Source organism: Lepidochelys kempii, chromosome 1 (assembly GCF_965140285.1).
Source record: "Lepidochelys kempii isolate rLepKem1 chromosome 1, rLepKem1.hap1, whole genome shotgun sequence".
Lineage (NCBI taxonomy): Eukaryota > Metazoa > Chordata > Testudines > Cheloniidae > Lepidochelys > Lepidochelys kempii.
The window spans coordinates 116,214,629-116,233,598 of record NC_136380.1 but is presented as its reverse complement, the minus strand read 5'-3'; the positions used below and the strand labels follow the sequence as shown (position 1 = coordinate 116,233,598).

Sequence of the window (18,970 nt, the reverse complement as noted above, 5' to 3'; positions counted from 1 at the left end):
TAGAGGTTCCTTGCTTCAGAGGTTGCAAAACTGTAGTGGGAAGTATACAAATCCATGTTAGGAGCTCAGGATCTCCTCCTTCACAGCCCCATCAAGCAACAAGAATTTTTAAAAAGTAGGATCAGAGGGTTGAATTTAAGGAGGGGGGATGCAAAGAAATGATGAACGATGTTAACTTTGACTGTAGGAGTCATGATAGAGTTGGGTGAAGCTTCGGGGAAATAAATCATTTAATCCCAGAGCTACTGAAGTCCCTTTTTCAAACATTTTGAGGCTTGAAATCATGCTGCTGTAAAAGCGACTGAGTACTTAGAAGAATCAAACATCAAGAAATGTAGATATATTAGGAATGGATCCAAAATGAGAAAAAATAACCAGGCTATCATGAAAATATCACTAGATTATATCTCCCAAGGAAAACAACAACAACAACAACCCATCAGGAAAATTGTAGCTCTTGCATTCACTAAAGGAGAATAGACAGCATGTGCATGTTTGTGTGAAATGCCAAAAAGAGCAGCCTTAAGCTTGACCTACTGCAATCTGCACTGAGCTCCTCAGACAATAGACAAGTTCAAATGTCAAAAAATCTAATAATAAAAAACAGAGCTGCCAAACTGCACGAACTGTTTTCTGGTGTACCACAATTATTCACCCTCTTATCCACTAAGAGACTGCCACTCTTATGCGCGTAAAAGAAAATCTATGTAATGCATATAGATTTTTTTTAATGTGAAACGCGATTGAGATGGCCAGCAAGCAAATCAGAATATGTTTAATGAAAGCAGGGCTAAGGTTTCCACAGCCTTTGAAAGACGCTAACTTATAAGTCTTTTTTTATGTTGCTATATGCACAATTATTCTTATAAATAAAAATCTACATGTTCGAGGAGCTAGGTTGTAACCATATATCCGGAGAATTTTAAGGGAAGTGGTGACATTAAGTTTCATATGCAATGTGTCTACATGGAACTCAAGCCAGCAGATAGATTATTCCATTCATTTGAGAACTTTCATTACTATGCATGTTAGGTGCACCCTAAACACAATAGAGTGTATAATATCAGAAATGTGCTGTTCTAAACGTACCTATATTTTCAAATATATCTTAATTGTATGTGTAGCACAGTGTTATATTACTAATTTATTACAGAATCAGAAATTATTTATTACCCTAAACAGTAAATAAGGTTCATACTGGAACCTTCACAATTAAATGTATGGATAAAAGATCTTTCTACCTATTGTGTATCTCCTTGTTACTGTAAGCCTTTAAAAGTAATATGTATATTTTCCTCTTTTCTCCAGATTGGTTGGTGTAATATCTCTTGTTCAGCTATCAACGGTTATATGAACTACAATATGGGTAAGCTTTAAAAACAGAGCAAATCACATTACCCAGGAATGCTACAAATCTGGAATCCAGTCAACTCCACCTTTTCATCTGACTGCTGTATTATAAAGAAAAACATTTTACATATAGCATACTGTATATGTAGCATGTCTTTGTTTAACATTTTAATTTGTAAATGCTAATTAGGCAGTTGCTCTCCACGATTATAGTATTACACACCTAAGCATTCTCGAATATAAGTAGATGAATACTAAATACAGTAAATAGCCACTTTGTATTTCCCAATACCTCAGCAATGTTCTTCATTTTGCAAATAAGTCTTTGCGGACAAAATAATTTTAAAAAAAAAAAACCTCTTTGTAGCTTTGTTTTAATTGTCCTGGTACTTAAGGCATAAACGTGGCGATCACATCCAAATAATATCTTTAACAGCCAGCATGGAAAGTAACTCTATCAAATTAACTTGTTGCTCGTTTTAAGTGATCGTGCTTTCTATTTGCTTTTATTCGCTTCGATGTATACAGACAGTAACTTATACAGGAATAAGACTGTAGGAGTTGACCTTCTAGGATTGTTTTCTTGGACTATAAATGCAAGTTGCATCTGAGGTGGAAAAAAACAAAGCGCGAACTGCACAAAAATGCAATATTTTCAAATATGGGATATTAACCATCACTGGCCTCTCTAAATTCAAAATCCCATGGTCATATGTCCAAGAACTGTTTGGTAAACAATGGTAAATCCAAGATTATGTGGTGACGCTTGTGAATAAAATTGAACTCTAGATATGTACTCTAATAGTTTGGGAAATAGTCATTGCTTTCTTTGGCAAATGCGGCAAGGTTGGAAGTTTTAGTCATGTAAATATTTCAATGCATCTTCAGTCATGTTCAATACACGGCAAGGCTTACCTCAGTTGTAAAAGTGAAGGCATGTGAACAATTTGCACATGGAAAAAAGAGAAATGTCTTATTTTTTCATTGTTTCTCTTGCTGTTTACTTCTCTCTATTATGTTTTTGAACAGTGACTTAGCTTTCCACCAGATTTACTGGCAATACTATTTCCAGGATTTAATTGGTCTTTATATTGTAAAAACGAAGACTAAAACTTGCAGTCACACTGAAACTGACGAAGTTCTAGTTGGAGAGAACAACCTGTCTTTATGGCCTGGCAGAGTTTGTTATGGTTATGCATCAAACGTGCGCCTGCCCCACCAGCGCTCCCTGGCACTTCCACTTTTACAGGTGTTTAGCTCGTGCTAAAGGAATGTTAACTTGCTGGTGTGCATATAGATATACAGATAGACCTTCATAATAATAAACATATGTACTTATCAATACAATCACAGAAGCTGAATTGCTGACTTATGTGTCCGATGTAGCCACCTAGAAAAATAGGTAACAGGAATGGGCTCCTTGAGCAATATGTTAAGACTATGTACAACATGTTTGCAAAACGACAGAAAATCTGAGCAGACACCGAAGTTAAGATTGTTTTATGTCTGTAAATAGCTCGAACTTCTTGTGTACTTTTTGCATGTGTTTAGTGATACGGACTTCAGATGATCTAGATTGTTAACATAATGTTATTTTATAGCTACATTCGAGATAGTGAAGTACAGTAATTGAAAGAGCGTGAGTGGCTACTTTATTGGGAATATTGCAGATACTTCTGAAGGTTTAAAATGGCAATTAAATATTAAATTATGTAAAGACACCCGGGGTTCTCTTTGTTATATCTGCAGAGGTTTAAAAGCTTTATTTGGACAAAGTCTGTGTGATACCTTAAATGATGTTTTTATTTATTTAACTGATTTCACTTACTCGAAGGCCTTAGCTCACTTTAAGATAATGCACCAAATTGACAACTTTTAGGGTGGCTTTTTAACTATTAGTCAAACTGTAAAGTCCAATGTAGAATCTTGTGTTTCTATCTTAGCGGTGTGACAGCTCTATTTGGACTTAAGTATTTAGGACATGAATTTACTCTAGCCTCTTTATCCACCCCACGAGTTCACTATTTTGATGTCATCATTTATATAACTATATAAAATATCAGAGACACATATAGTTTGGAGGGGGCATTTGTTCCTCTGACAACTCTGGAGGGACAGAATTGTTGTGCAATGTAGTAGCGTTTTACTCACCAGGTTCTGAGCCGCATCAGTGCGCCCCCTGCTGACCATCAGTGCTCTCACTGAGCACTTCAAAAGTTTATTTTGTTCTGCAAACCGTATCATATAAAATTAACGACAACCAATAAAATTATCTTATATGTTTCAACTGTAAAAGTCCAAAACAAAATAAAGCTAGTTTTAGTGAAGCTAGAAAGCTCTGGTTTGGCTTCGTTCTCTTTGGCTGAACTAGGGTCCTTTTATCTAAAGCCCAGTGCACAAACATATAGCTTAATGTGACTAGTGTTCTTCCTTTTATTTCTTTCTCTATGGCAACCAATATGTTCTGCTCAGAAATGTTCCCCCATCAAGGAAACAAATGATCTTGAGGGAGCAGCTCTATACGGCATCTGTTCCAATGGAGAACACAGAGTTAACCCCAGTCAAAAGAAACGCTGAGCCCGTCATCAAGAAGTGGAAACTGAGCGATTCTTCTCCCCCAAAATTGAAACCTATACCTCCCTAGTTTTACAAGTCATTTTACCGATTTGAGTATCGATCGTTTCCAAAGAAGTAACTAATTCTAGGGAATTACAATGATCACGAGTTGTTGTGTATCCAAAAGAGCAAAAAGGTGCAAATAAAATAAAATTAAAATTACAATAAATGAAAGTAATGTAATGGATATTTAAGCCTCGGTAAAGTTTTCAGTAGCAGTAGCAGTATCTGGCCTACTAATTTCACCTTACATTATTTATCACATTATTTATCACACTGACCTAAACGCTATAAAAGAGTTTCAGATCACGAGACTATACCTCTCCATTAGATAGGAATTCAGGGAAATTGGATCTAGGGACAAGGAAAACCGTCAGAAATGAGAAACAAAGTGAAATCTGGTTTATAATGCTCAAGCCACAATCTCCTTTGAGAATAAAATGAAGGGGTGTCCTGGTTAGTTTTGATTGATTATACTCTTTCTGATGGACTTTCACTACAGAGCTCAAGATGTTGTGCTTAACCGTCTGTTCCCTAGTTACAATATTAACCCTATGTGTGCACCATCGCTCTCCTCCTCCTCCTTCTGCTCTTCATCTTTCTCCCCCAGCACCAGACTGGTTTATTTCACTCCCCAGCTCTCAGCAGGTGTCCACTTCTTTACTTTTTGCCTTGCCCCTCAGCACACTACTGCTGTTCAAAGCTGATTTTCCCCAGTCATCGGAAGAGATTCTCCTGAAGAAACATTTGAAAATAATAAATATTTATAATCCTTCACTCTTTAGAATCTATAATATTTTCTAGGGCTCCCCCCACCCCCAGTGCTACAATAATTAACAGTGCCCAGAAAAGTGAAGTAGTAACCAGAAGACTTTCCAGTACTACAGAATTGCTTTACAGCCTTGAGCTTTGGAATGAGCTTTTTATGTAATATTTCACTAGGGCGATTTTTTTTTGAAGGGGGGGTGAGCGAGAGGGGCTGGTGGTTTGTTTTTGTTTTTGTTTTTGTTTTGTTTTTTTTTTCTTTTCATTAGGCTTGCTTCCTTCCAAAGAGTTGCCATGGGCTCCCTGTCTTTTCCTAAGCTTTTAAAAATAGATTCACAGGACTTTAAATAAAACAAAAACAGAGAAAAAAAATTAAAAACACTTACCGACCAGACTCCCAGGATTTAGAGGGCTTTTTAAAAATTTTGTATTTTTGTGGGTTTAATAAGGTGACAGGGGAAAAATCATGTTCTGAACTCCAGCGAAACGATCCATGCTAAGATTTTCCTTTGCACTGACTCCACTAAGCCCAGCTCTCCACTTGTCTATTATTTTCACCAAAATATATGAAAATTTATGCAAATGAAAATCAGCACTAACTGTTCTCCCCTTGTTATACTTTGGATTTTTTTTTTCCAGACAAAACAATCACACTCTGCAAGGGAGGGCGTGGGCGAGAGTTGGGGAACTAAGTTGTTGTTGGCTGTTGTTTTTTTGTTTTGTTTTTGTTGGGTTTTTTTAATAAAACACCAAGCTCCAGCACAAGCTTAGTTTTTGTTGTGCGTGTGTACAATATTTTTAGGATTTTTTAAAGAATGTAGATCTGTTTGCAGAGGCGCTATCACGTTTCATCAGGCCACCTGAGACGGCTTTTGAAAGCGTGTACTGTGAAATTCATAGCAGTAATTTAGACAAAATCCTCACTGTATATTAATGAAAGACGGCCCCATGGCACCGTTCCTATCCTCCCCATTCAGTGTAAACAAAACCACGAGACTCACTCGGTTTTTGAGCCTGATCCAAGCAAAATCGGCTGGAAAGGAAAACATGGGGTTCTGGCACTGACTATTCAAACGTCTGCACCTGGAGATCTCAGATTTATTCAATGAAATCTGTGTTAGATCTTTTATACACATAAAAATGAAACCTTTGGAGGACGCATGGGAACAAAAAAAATAGTTATGTTTAGGGTTTAGTTACCATTACTCTTCAGATCTGTATACTTCACATTAATGGTTTTTCTAAACCTACCTAAGATGGTATCTTTTACCATGCAAGCAAGGACCTGGAAAGGGTCCTAAATAAATTCTGCTAGTCTACAGTTAATCTTCAAATCACGCAAATGCTGCATACTTGCTGTTGGGGATGTAGTCTGTGCTGGAAGCTGAATTCAACTAGCTGAATTTGTGGGGAAATTATTAACTGAAAGAGGGGGGCGTTATGTTTCACATTTTAATGTAAACATAATGCATTTTTCTATCCGTAGGCGCGCGCACACACACTATATGTGTATATGCATTATACATGACGGATAGGTAGCCTGGATGGATTACACAACACAAACACAATCATTAGTAAAGATGTGTTCCTTGAATGTCCGAATTGTGTTATTTCATTGGAAATCCCCGAGGAGTGTTCAATTTGCCCTTGTTTTGGTTGCCACTTTCTCTTTTTTCTTGGTTCACTGAGGTTGCCTGTGTGCAGCGTTTCCGCTTGGTCGCATCTCTCTCTCTCTCTCTCTCTCTCTCTCTCTCTCTCTCTCTCCTTCTCCTTCCCCCGCCCCCCTTAACTCTTTCAGCTGGATTAGAAATAATAAAATGCTTCATACGACCAGATCGGTTTCCTGTGAAATACCAGCGTTCGCAGAATAATAAAAATTAGTGGAGGAAAACCCATATATATATATACTGATATACACATATCAGAAGGAAATGGGGACAGAGGATTGTTTGGTGGATCTGGAGCAGGATTCAATTTGGATTTTTTTTTTATGATAAGGATTCAGCTTTAACATGTTTTATAATAATGCACATGGTCAGAAGCTTGAGCTGTTCTGTGTGGTAAAGACATTTTATTGTGCATCCTCTCAAATATTGTTGATATTAAACAGTTCGGTGCAGCTATCCATATAAGTGTCCAAAGACATATGAGCTGCATTCTAGTTCCCATACATAGAGGGGAACTCAGAAACTAAAACAAAGAAGCGTGTGGCTGATTGCATGTAATTAAGGGAACAACTTGCCATGATAGCTTCAGTCTAAGATCTGGTAAGGGATCTTGACGGTGGAGACTGGCCAAAAACCTTAGTAAATCTTTAAAAGATATTAGCTCCCCCACTTTGCCTTTCTGACATATGCAGAGAGAGAGAAATAGAATACAAAACTTTGAAACAGAACAGGACGCTTCCTTCTGTAGGTGATGACTGTTTGATTTATGTAGACTGTAGCCTATATACAATGGCTGCTTACAGATGATGGGAAATATTCGCCCATGAGGAGACTCATGTGCATACAAGTAAAATAAATGCATTATTAGATAGTGTCTCTTCCCCTCATCTTTCTTTTCATTCCTTTCTCCCCCACCCCCCTACCCCATGCCCAGGGGGGTTTTATTCTCCCTCTCTCTCCCTCCCCCACATGCCCAAATTGCTCTGTGCTGGGAGAACTCAGATTTATCCGCTGGGCGTTAAGAGTTAAGATGTTGAGGGGAGAAGAAGAGGAGGGGCCGGGAAGGGAGCTGGAGGGGAGGGGGGGCAGATTTCCAGCTTCTACGCCACTTTGCCTAAATTAAAAAGCAACCAATCGGAACGGCCGGAAGGGGGGGCCTCGCGTCCGGAGCCAGTCATTCTGGCTCTGTCAATCACGCAGCGGGTCTCCAATCAGCGGGGGCCCTTGCGCTCGACTTCCTTGTACTTGGGAAAGTGTGGTGGTGGTGGTGCGCGCGCTCGGCGGAGGGTAAACATTCGGCAGTCCCCGCGCTGTGAGGGAGGGACTGGGAGAGAGCGAGCGAGAGCTGTCAGGGAGAGCGAGCCGGTGGGGACGAGCCGCGCTGCTCTCCTCCCAGCACCACCCGGGCACGCTCTGCAAGCCTGGCAGCAGCCAACTTCCCCCACTGGAGTTAGTGTACCAAGGAGCCCCTAGATGCACACACACATACGCACACCTCTCTACCCAGGCTCTTCTCCTCCCGCAGCCCGCTGCTGGAATTAACCACCAACCTTGCAAGGGAAGGAGAACCGTCTCTCCACCTCCCCCCTTTTTCTTTTCTTTTCTTTTCTTGTCTTTTTTTTTTTTTAAACTGCCTAAAAAGGGGGCAGGGGGGAGGGAAGATGTCTCACCCAGCCTGTGCCTCCGGCGAGAAGGCTCCAAAGGGACTTGCGTTTCAAAGGGGACAGAGCGCTCCTGCGAGAGCCCAACTTTGAGACATGCAGCAGCAGCATCCCCAGCACCGCCGCCGCCAGCCTCAGCCCAGGAAGTTTTCCTAGGACACCGACCAAACTTGGCAAGAGAGGAGGAGGAGGAGGAGGAGGAGGAGGCGAGAGCCAGGAGCCGAGCGGGGAGAGAGCGAAAAGAGGGAGCCCGAGAGAGAAAACCCACCCGCGCGCACAAAGCCTTCGAGGAGGAAGGCAAAGAAAAAGTTTCGCTCCGGCAGGGGAAGGCTGCGCGGGCGAGATGTGCTCCTGAGGGAGTGACGGGGAGAAGGAGAAGGGGGCTCGCCGCTGTGTGTCCCCCCCGCCCCTCCCCTGTTTTTGAGCTTTGATTTTTTTTATTCTTCTTCTTATTATTTTGTCTTCCTGCAAAAAGAAGCCGCCGAGGCGTTAACAGGTGAACGGAGCTCACGGGAGATCGGGGCCAAACGCCAAGGAGGCTGGTGAGGAGGCGAGCCCCGGGTTCCTGCGGAGCAGCGCGAGTTCCCGGGAGAGGGTGTTGACAAAGGGAGCCGAAGAGCCCCCGGTTGTGCGGATTGGTGGCACGCCAGCAGGCAGGGGGGTGGGGGAGCGGAATGGCCACCGCGGCTTCTAACCCTTACCTACCCAGCAACAGCATCCTGTCCGCCGGCTCCATCGTGCACTCGGACTCGGGAGGCGGGGGCATGCAGCCGGGCAGCGTCGCCGTCACCTCGGTCTCCGGCGGCTACCGGGGCGACCCCTCCGTCAAAATGGTCCAAAGTGACTTCATGCAGGGAGCAATGGCTGCTAGCAACGGCGGCCATATGCTGAGCCATGCCCACCAGTGGGTGACAGCCCTGCCTCATGCGGCCGCCGCTGCCGCCGCCGCCGCCGCCGCCGCCGCCGCCGTGGAAGCCGGCTCGCCCTGGTCCACCAGCCCGGTGGGGATGAGCGGCAGCCCCCAGCAGCAGCAGCAGCAGCCCGATGTGAAAGGCAACTCCGGCCGAGACGACCTGCACGGCGGCACGGCGCTGCACCACAGGCCACCCCACCTGGGTCCCCCACACCAGGGCCACCCGGGCGCTTGGGGGACCACCACCGCCGCCCACCTCCCGTCCATGGCCGGGGGACAGCAGCAGCAATCGCTCATCTATTCCCAGCCGGGGGGGTTCACGGTGAACGGGATGCTGAGCCCTCCCCCTGGCAGCCAGAGCTTAGTGCACCCGGGACTGGTGAGGGGAGACACGCCGGAGCTGGGGGATCACCCCAGCCACCACCATCACCACCATCACCAGCATCAGCACCACCAGCAGCACCACGGCGGGGTCAACAGCCACGACCCCCACTCGGATGAGGACACGCCGACCTCGGATGACCTGGAGCAGTTCGCCAAGCAGTTCAAGCAGCGGCGGATAAAGCTGGGCTTCACGCAGGCAGATGTGGGCTTGGCCCTGGGCACCCTGTACGGGAACGTCTTCTCCCAGACCACCATCTGCAGGTTTGAGGCTCTGCAGCTCAGCTTCAAGAACATGTGCAAGCTTAAGCCTTTGTTGAACAAGTGGCTGGAGGAAGCCGACTCCTCCACGGGCAGCCCCACTAGCATCGACAAGATCGCAGCCCAGGGCAGGAAGAGGAAGAAGCGGACCTCCATCGAGGTGAGTGTCAAGGGGGCCTTGGAGAGTCACTTTCTGAAATGCCCCAAGCCCTCCGCCCAGGAGATTACGAACCTAGCGGACAGTCTGCAGCTGGAAAAGGAGGTGGTCAGGGTTTGGTTTTGCAATCGGAGGCAGAAAGAGAAAAGGATGACCCCCCCGGGGATCCAGCAGCAGACCCCCGACGATGTCTACTCCCAGGTCGGCAACGTGAACTCCGACACGCCGCCCCCACACCATGGACTGCAAACAAGTGTGCAGTGAGAGTCACAACAGTAAGGGAAAGGAAGAGAGGCGAGAAAGGGAAAGGGGGAGGGGGGACCGACAACAACACCACACACACAAAAATCCAGATTTGTTTCGACTATCTATCTATATATAGAGTATATATATCTATGTATACATAGATATAGATATCTATATGAAACGTTTGAAAAGGTCGATCCGAGCGCTAACATTTATACTGTGGTTGGGAGGGGGTGGAGATGCATAATGCACCAAAACTGCAGATGTTTTTTTCTTTCTTTTCTTCTTTTTTTTTTGTAAACATTTCTAAATTATCCCCTATTCCAGCGATGAACAGCACCCATCCCTTCTCTCCCTTTACGCCCCCACCACCCAAAAATGCCCCCCCCCAAAGGGCTCTCTTATATGAATCATGGAAACTTTTTTCTCTCACACACACTTTTCTTTTTTTATGGGAGCAATCCAAAAAAGGGAAGCAAAAGCAAAATCATCTGCCTGGTCGGAGGGTGCCTGCTGCATTCCGGGACCCTGTTTTTCTTGGCCAAACCACATCATTTTGGTGCAAGATATCCATTGGGGGGAGGGGGGATCCTGCAAAACGAAAAGGGTCACTTTCTCCGGGGAGGGGGGAGGGAAATATGCACACTGCACTAAACACAAGCAGACTGTATAAGGAAGCAAATATATATAAACAAAAATATGGGAATAAATACCCGCATACCGAAAGCTGAGGGGGGAGGGAGAGGGACAAACACCGTGAGAAAAAAAAGAGGAGAGATTGTTGGTCCCTAAAGTTCGAGCTCTATAAAAGGACTATTCATGAATTAAGGGAAACAGCCAGAGAAAGGGAAATAATTTAGGGCTGTCAAAGTCGTGCTCCTGACGGCTGCCAATCACCGTGGAAGATTCCTTTAAAAATCCACTGCTAATATTTTTTTTATTAATATTTTTATTTTTATTTCGGGACTGATTCAGAGAAAGGGATTTAGAAGTACTGAGCATCTGCAGCTGCACTTATCTGAACTTCTCCTCTCCTAAATCCGTTGCCAACTTTGATTGAATGGGTGCTGTGGATGTGATTATATAATACTGCCATTTCCAAGCAGTGTTTTTGGTAGGTTTTAATAAACAGACTTTTCAAAAAGACGGCAATATAGAATTGTTAGATCCGTTGTTGATCTAAAAATATTTGCTTTATATTTTCATTAAATGACTTCTTTTAATATTTTATTCAGAATACCTATGAACTGCTGCAAAACGGTAATTTATTTTTCCCCAGATCTTGTATTACGTGTTTTTTTCAGACGAGCACAAATCAAAATGAAATGAAAATATGGACAGTTGTTAGGTAATAAGGGTATCTTTTGATGTGATAATTTGATTGTAATTTAATTTGAGTAGTGATTCCGTAAGAGCTGATTGAGAAAATAAATTTGTTAGAATGAAATAGTCTGTGTCTATTGCATAAACACTGTGTCGAAAAAGTTCTCTTAAGGAAATATTGCAAATATTTAAGTGATAGAACGAAGGATAACCTGCTTTCTGTATCTGGTATCTACTTCAGGTATCTGGAAATGCAGAGTTCCAGTATTCATGCTGTTAGCATTTTAGTACAGTACTCATTTCTTATAAATCCGTATACAGAGTAAATTTCCATAGAGTTTTTCATAAATAGTCCTGTGTAAGGGCATAGTAAGGCAAGGTTAGAGAATAAAAGGCCACGTTCTTTAAAATAATTGTTTTATTTTAAGATTAAACTTCAGTGCAGTAGATGTGTAAGTGTATGGACTGATAATTAATGGCAAATACTGAAAGCAGTTATGTTTTTTAAAGTTTAGTCTCTTTTCTCTCTTTTCAAACTAAGAAACGAAGGCTAGAGGCTTTTTAAGTATAAATTATTTGACACATTTTATGTCTGTATAATATTTGTATTTAATTTATCGTTATAATTTAAAGAAAGGTACTTTTTTCCAAAAAAAATATAGAGATGATACTTTCAAAATCCTACCTACGGTCCTCATAGTTTACCATTTTGTTGTTGTTGTTTGTTTGTTTTAGGCTTTTTTGTACGAGGTGTGCAGTGGTGTAGTACAGTTTTTCCTTCACTCGACTTTAGTGTTGCCATTCCTTCTTTACAACAAATGTGTGTATAAGTAACGTTAAAGATGCCAATAGATGCACTAGGTAGGCTGTCATATTTATCTGCTCTATTTATTGCAATATACACACAAGTGAATGAATATTTCAGCTCTTCATTTTGAATTGGTAATGTTGTCGAAACTACAGATCTAAATTTAATGCCTCTATGTACCCCCTGAAAACGTATTATAGAGAAATATTTTATTTTTTTATTAATGTAAGCTTTCAATAATCTCTGGTTTCACCCGTTCCCCCATTTTCTTCCTCCCTCCTTTCTTTCTCGCTATGTGATATTGATGCTGGGGTTAAAACCCCAGAAAACTGCTGTAGAAACAACACACATTTATTCCTTTTTGACAGGCCTTGTGTCACTTTCATAAATCAAATCCAACCATATAGCCGTGTACTGGGATGCATTATTTTAACACCAGATCTTAGTAAATATCACGCTCGTTTTGATTTGTGAAATCCGAAAAGGCCATATTAGAAAAAGGAAAAGTGAAAGGGGATACAAGACCATTTCATTTATTCTCTTTGTTTAATTTAAGAGCTTCCCAGTAATTTTATAACTGGGGGAGGGAGGAGGAGGAGGAGGAGGGGGCGAGAGAGGGAAGGAAGGAAAGGAGGAATCATGAATTTTGCTACATGCAAGGGAAATCTCAGAAAGGACTTCCAGTTTGGAAGCAGTGGGTTTGTTTTTATGTGGTGGATACTATTAACACGTGAGGTGGAACCCTATTTTTCACACATGAAGGGTGGTGGCTTATTAGACATGGAGAAGGTCTATTTAAATTTCTTAGTGGTATTTGGTTACTGGATTTGGATGACAACAAAGAGCTACATTAGGCTTCACACTGGTTTCTATTAAAAGACAACCTTTGCGGATTTCTGCATAAGAAGGGCTGATTTTTACACTAGAGGAATAACATTTGGTAGTAGGAACGTGCAAAATCTGTTCATTCTGTGCTCAAAAATTGAGGCCATGTTTTCCTCCCACCCTCCCCAATAAGAAATCGAATCATTTGAATGTATTTAGGAACTTCAGGGTTGTGAGTCTAAGGGATAATAAGAGGTAGATAATAAGTAAGAGGTTTTGTGTTAAGGGTTGTACTGTTACACATGTAAATAATGAAAATATTGTTATATATCGCCAGATCTCTTAATGAATTTAGTAATTGTATTCATTTATAATATCAGTGTTCTGTGTTTGGTAACTGAGTCTTCATCATTTTTCCTTATTATTTTTCTACCTAAAGGAAAGCCAAATGTTTTACAAAGTTGTGTTTGATCAGTCTGGGTAATCCCGAGATGTGATTATTTTTAGTTTACATTTTCATATTCTGCAGTCTTCTACTACGCCCTAGTTTTCTCCTTGACATCCCATCTTTTCCCCGGCTAGTCTGTATACTATGAATCATTTTCAGGTGTATTTAAAATAGTCACCTCACTGCTGTTGATCCACATATTTTCGGAACATAACAAAGAGCTATCCCTTGGTTTAAAAATACAACGGTTCATTTCTGAAATTATCTTTAAAGATTCCTTATGCTTTAATGTAGTGACTGGTGTTTGCACATTACAATGCTCATAATTTGTTTTGTATGAATGGTTTTAAATGGAACGTTTAGAGAATAATTGGTTCTAATATGAAATGCAGTATATACTATTGATAATTTTATCAATAAGTGTAATATTTTAAATAATTTTAACAATTAAATTTGTTTTTTTAAAATTATATATTTGTAAAATATTTATCCTGTTGAAAACAACAATATATTGTTGTATTTATTCGTTTATTTTTGTAATAAATTATCAACATCTTCAAGCTAAAGAAAAAATGACACTTCTATATATTTATATAGATATACCTTTTAAGATACAGATATATTTGTTCCAATTTGAATGTAAATAGAAGAAAATACATCTATAACTGGCAGCTTTCAGGACAAAATTGTAGAGATGATCTTCTTGCCACAGGTAGTTTGGTTTGCCTAAGTTCCAGGGTAATTAATCAAACTCTAAAAGAGATGCAACAAGTATAGGCCCTTGATGCAGGCTTGGAATTATGTAGGATATAGACTGATTTTTATAAACCCAGGAAAATAGATACCCCAAGGAAATTGGTCTTCTTTAGTATGATGGATGAATAAAATGAACCGACAGGATACAGAGGTAACACATCTAGATATTTGCAGTTGTAGTCTGAAATATTTGAATGAGTAAGGTCTTCAGTAGAAGGAGGGAACCTTGATATCAATGACACAGCAGTAGGAAGCTTTTCAGCTGACAGTCTTTTTGCTAACTAAAAAGCTATCATACAGTGAAGAATTACAGAAACCCACCCCTCCCCCCATCTTCTTTAATGCCAAAGTAACACTAAGGGACTATATTTGGAGTGGCAGGGTGGGTCCTGCTGGGGGAGAAAGAAAAGGCCAAACAAGACTCTTACTCCTTATTCAGGGGGCAAAACTCTCATTGAAGTCAATGAGAACTTTGCCTAAGTGAAGCCTGCAGCCTTTGGCCCAAAGACAGGGTGCAGATAGTGGCATTGAGTGTAGCCTTGGCGGAAACTTGGCCATTTCAGCCCCTTAGAGCTGTTGTTAACCTGCGGCTGAAGGTCACTCACGTGACGTCATGCCCACTAGTTCTGCACCAGGGGCTTGACCTTGACTTTAATAAGGAAATAAGGGTGCTGCATTCTTTAATCTTTAACCTAGCCTGTCACGTTGGGAAAGGAAAATTCATAGGAGGGATATGCTGTTTAATCGGAAACTTTGATTCTCTTAGATCAGAGTAGGTCATATTCAATAGATTATTATATTTATTAGCACATATGGTATCTTCTAAACTCTCCAAGTCATTATTTCCAGCATTTCAGCTGTATAATATTGGGGTTTTCTTGTGGGGCTGCTGCAATTAGAGCTCTAGATCCGGTTTATCAGCAGAACTAAAGATCTTCTGTACTTTCCCTAGATGATTTTGCTGCCAGAGTATATGAAATTTTCTGAGTGAGAGATAAAGGAGGATAGTGGGGGGCAGGGGAAAGTGGAGAGAGTAACCTTACACAATCTCTCACCAGTTTGACTAATGTGTGACTAGTTTCAGGTGGATCATGCAAAGGATGGAACAGGCCTTCACATGCAGTAAACGGAGAGGTGGAAGCTGGGCAGTGGAGGTAGGGGTGAGGAGGGGGATGCAGCCCCTGTGTATATGGGTGCGCCAGCTGTATACTGTGTAAGAGTTGTGTTTTAGAACAGGCTGAGCTGCCTCAGGTTGTGGACAACGAGGTCTGCAGGGAGGTCCTGCTCTGATCCCTGCTGCTGGCCAGTGCTGCTCTTCAGTGGCAGCTGCTGCAGATCCCACAGGTTGTTTTCCTCGTGGCGACCATTCAGCAAAACACACGATCCTTTCTCAAAGATTTAAATTTCGCGGATGAATTACCATACACCAGTTGCTTAGCAACTAAATTCAAGCCGGGCGAAGAATATGCAAGCTTTTTGTATTCTCATTAATAAAAATGCCACTCTGACACAGCAACCTGACTTTGGATCACTGCAACTTCTGTAAAAGCCATAGGAGAATACAACCCGGCTCCTCCATTTAATTACCGATCAGAGTGGCTTGAAATGTGATGTTTTGTTAATCTATCTTCCTAAAAGCGATGTAAAAAATAAGGGCTTTTGAAGAGCAGTGGAAAACTACTTTTTTTAATGACGCTGTCTCTTGGTGTTACTGATAGCTATAAACTGAAACCTTTTTGAGGCACATATTCAAGTATCTTTTCCCTCCATTTTTAGTTCCCTGAAATCAGAAAACATTAAGACATTTGCAACCACAGAAATTAAAGTGAAATTGAGGCAGAATGATGGAGAAGCAAACATCTCTCCAGAGATGGGAAAACTTCAGTAGGTAGCGGCAGTTAAACTAAACTAAACTAAATAAATATATGAAACTCTTGGGTTTTCTTTGTCTTTTGAAGTTGTTCTGTTTAGTATAAGTGAGCGTGTTCTTACTAAAGGGAAAAAACGGTGGTTATAAGTCTTAATGACACTTTGCTGAATGTTTGCCTCAAAAACTCCATTTCCACTCCTGTTAAAATTTACTTTTTTGTTGTTGTTACAACTATGACTGGATACAAGATGTGTGTGTGTGTTTCTTTAGCATTACCAAAAAGTTTCCTGCCAGCACTCAGTCTTACCGGCAAGGCAGAACTATACTACAGCATCTGAAGTTAGAGTGGCCCCTCTCTCAAGGGCAGGGCGGTACAGGTAGTTAGCATACAAAGACATTGGTAATAGTTTGGACTTTCTCTTTTTTTGTTTGCTATTTTGTATACTGCATTTAGGCTCTTTGCGGAGAAGGATGGATGTTCCGGGAGGAGGGTTTGTGGTTTGTTTTGTTTTTGCTTTGTTTTGTTTTATTCAGAAAATTGTTAAAAAAAAACTTTTTGCAATGAAAGTGCTACAATTAAAAATTAAGAGTAAAACAAGCAACTTAAAAAATGCTTAGTGCTAGGACAGTATTTTTCAGAGGGGATTGTATAAAGGAAAAAATTCTGTCCGAATTCCCCAATCCCTCTTCACTGAAGAACCAGATTTTTGGGTTTTAATTATCATTATTATAGCGGGTGCTTGTAAGGGGAGGTCCCTTTAGTCAAAAAACACTTTCACTATGTATTTGAGTGAAGAGATCTCTGTCCTTCACTAAGGTTTAGTTTCCACTCACCTTAAAACAAACAAGCAAGCAAACAAAAAAACATTCAACAAATTTCTAGGTAGGAAAAGCAGTGAGATGAGAATCTGATTTATATGTGAAGACTGTAGTCCTAATGAAACCCACAACCACCCAAGATCTTTGTCCACTGCTTTGCTTCTTTCTTCAGCCATAATAGGATGAACATCCGTTTAAATAATCAAATTTTCTTCCAGTTTACACCTACTGCTAAAAAAAAAATAATTGTGATGAAAAGCCAGCATTTAAAAGCAGTCCTTGCACAGCAATTGAAATTTGTGCCAGAATATATTTTCTAACAGTGTATTGAAAACTGTAATTCCAAAACAGGTTTATTGGATAGGGGGGTGTGGGAGTGTTTTGTTTTTTGTTTTTACCAAAAGGAAAAGTTTAACGACTTTTCCGAATAGGTCTATAATATGTTTCAATGAGAGGAAAATATAACACCACATCAATTCTTATATTTAAATACAAAATCAATAGCTTTTACAAGACAATCTCACTGACAAGACAATAGACCAGAGTAGACATGTTTATTTTATAGGTAGGTGATTTAAATCCATTTCATTCTAGTATTGAATACCAACATAAAATATTAGGCATGGAAATAATTTTCATAACAGTATTGTTAAATGCATTCAAATTCTTTAGTAGCATATTCTGTCCATTTCAGGTGTCCACATACAGTATTCTGAGGTTTATTGAAATGCACATACTATATAGAAAGAGTTTTATTTACAGATATCATGGTTTGGGATCACACTACCACACCATGTTTGCAAATGTCCAGTCATCGTTCATGTGCAGAATTAATTCTCCCTTCTCTTTTAAAAGAATACTTTAAAAATAGCTGGATTATAAAGGAAAACAAATGGAGATTGTTACTCTGATTTGACCATTTCTTAAGAACAACGTCAGGCTATCAAGATATGTGTTTGAGACGACATAGACCAATACTGTTTCTTTATAAGGTGCATGTTTAGTGTTAGAAAGCTAAACGATTGTTGATTGTGACTTGTGTCTGGGGCCTTCCTTTCAAATTGAAATGAATTGATTTAAAAAAGCGGGAACTGGGATATGGGGAACCGCATGGCTGCTATATTTATGTGCACGAAACCGAAATTTAAACAACTTGAGGCAGTTTTGGATGTATAAACGTTTTATATATAGTAACCTTTTTGTTATTAGTTTTGGACATGCTTGGTGGTGCTTTCCTGCCAGCGCTCCATAGAACTCACTATACAGCATTCAGTGTGCAGCACCACAGTAGAGAGTAAACTGTTTGCTCAACAATTCCAAGCTTCATTTCCAACTAGAGTATTAATGTATACTTTAACTTAGTCGCATCAATCCGGGTAGCTTTCTGTAGACCACTTATTTAGAGAGCTGAGGTACAAACCTGAAGTGCGTGTTTTTTGTGTGTGAATTATATAGATAAAAGCCAAGAGCAAGGGGACAGGAGACATATTAAATTCTATTTTGTGGGGCTTTTTTCAAGTTCCAGACAAGAAGAATGTTTATAAAGTACAAAAGAAATGAGAACTGCTGAGCATTTATCATTACTACATCCCTAAACCGTCAGAGAATGGTTCCAGAAAAGCAGAGCTGAAACTACTCTTTCTAAAAAGGGGGAGGGTGGGGAGGGGGAAAAAAGGGTTTGGTAAAGAATTGTGCTGGAATAACATACATTTGTTTCGTCCTCTAGGACTCTCATTCAAAAGAGAGGCCCATCTAACCGACTGGGATATTGCTCAAAGAAATCTAATAGATATTCGTTTCAGAGTCCACACTAAAAGCCATAGATGAATTGTAAGGTGTCAGACTCTTCATTTGCTTCTCTCTCTCTTGCACACACACACGCACCCACACAAACATGCACACGTCCACCGCAGTTTATTTACAAAAGATTAAAATATGCACACAGAAATCCTGCCGGCCTATGATATATATCAATCACATATGTGTAAAAAAAATGTCTTAACTCCATATGCTAAAAGCTCCTATCAGTGACATTAAATTAAGCATGTAGCTTTATGAAATGTTGAAGATCAAATACTATCGACACCTCTAAAGAAGAAAATAA

At 40.6% G+C, this 18,970-nt stretch overlaps 2 protein-coding genes across 2 annotated transcripts in view; one reads left to right on the top strand and one right to left on the bottom strand.

Annotated features, from left to right (window-relative positions):
• The window catches only part of LOC140897313 (uncharacterized), a 97,089-nt gene extending 95,429 nt beyond the window's left edge, over positions 1-1,660 (bottom strand). The window contains exon 1 of the mRNA XM_073310217.2: positions 1,643-1,660. Within this exon, the coding sequence (XP_073166318.2) occupies positions 1,643-1,660 (18 nt within the window). The remainder of the gene's footprint in view (positions 1-1,642) is intronic.
• A 5,995-nt stretch (positions 1,661-7,655) lies between these two features.
• On the top strand, positions 7,656-10,127 carry POU3F3 (POU class 3 homeobox 3). Its single transcript, XM_073351452.2, has one exon. The coding sequence runs from the start codon at positions 8,734-8,736 to the stop codon at positions 10,033-10,035; it is 1,302 nt and encodes a 433-aa protein (XP_073207553.2). The 5' UTR covers positions 7,656-8,733; the 3' UTR covers positions 10,036-10,127.
• The last annotated feature ends 8,843 nt before the right edge of the window (positions 10,128-18,970 follow it).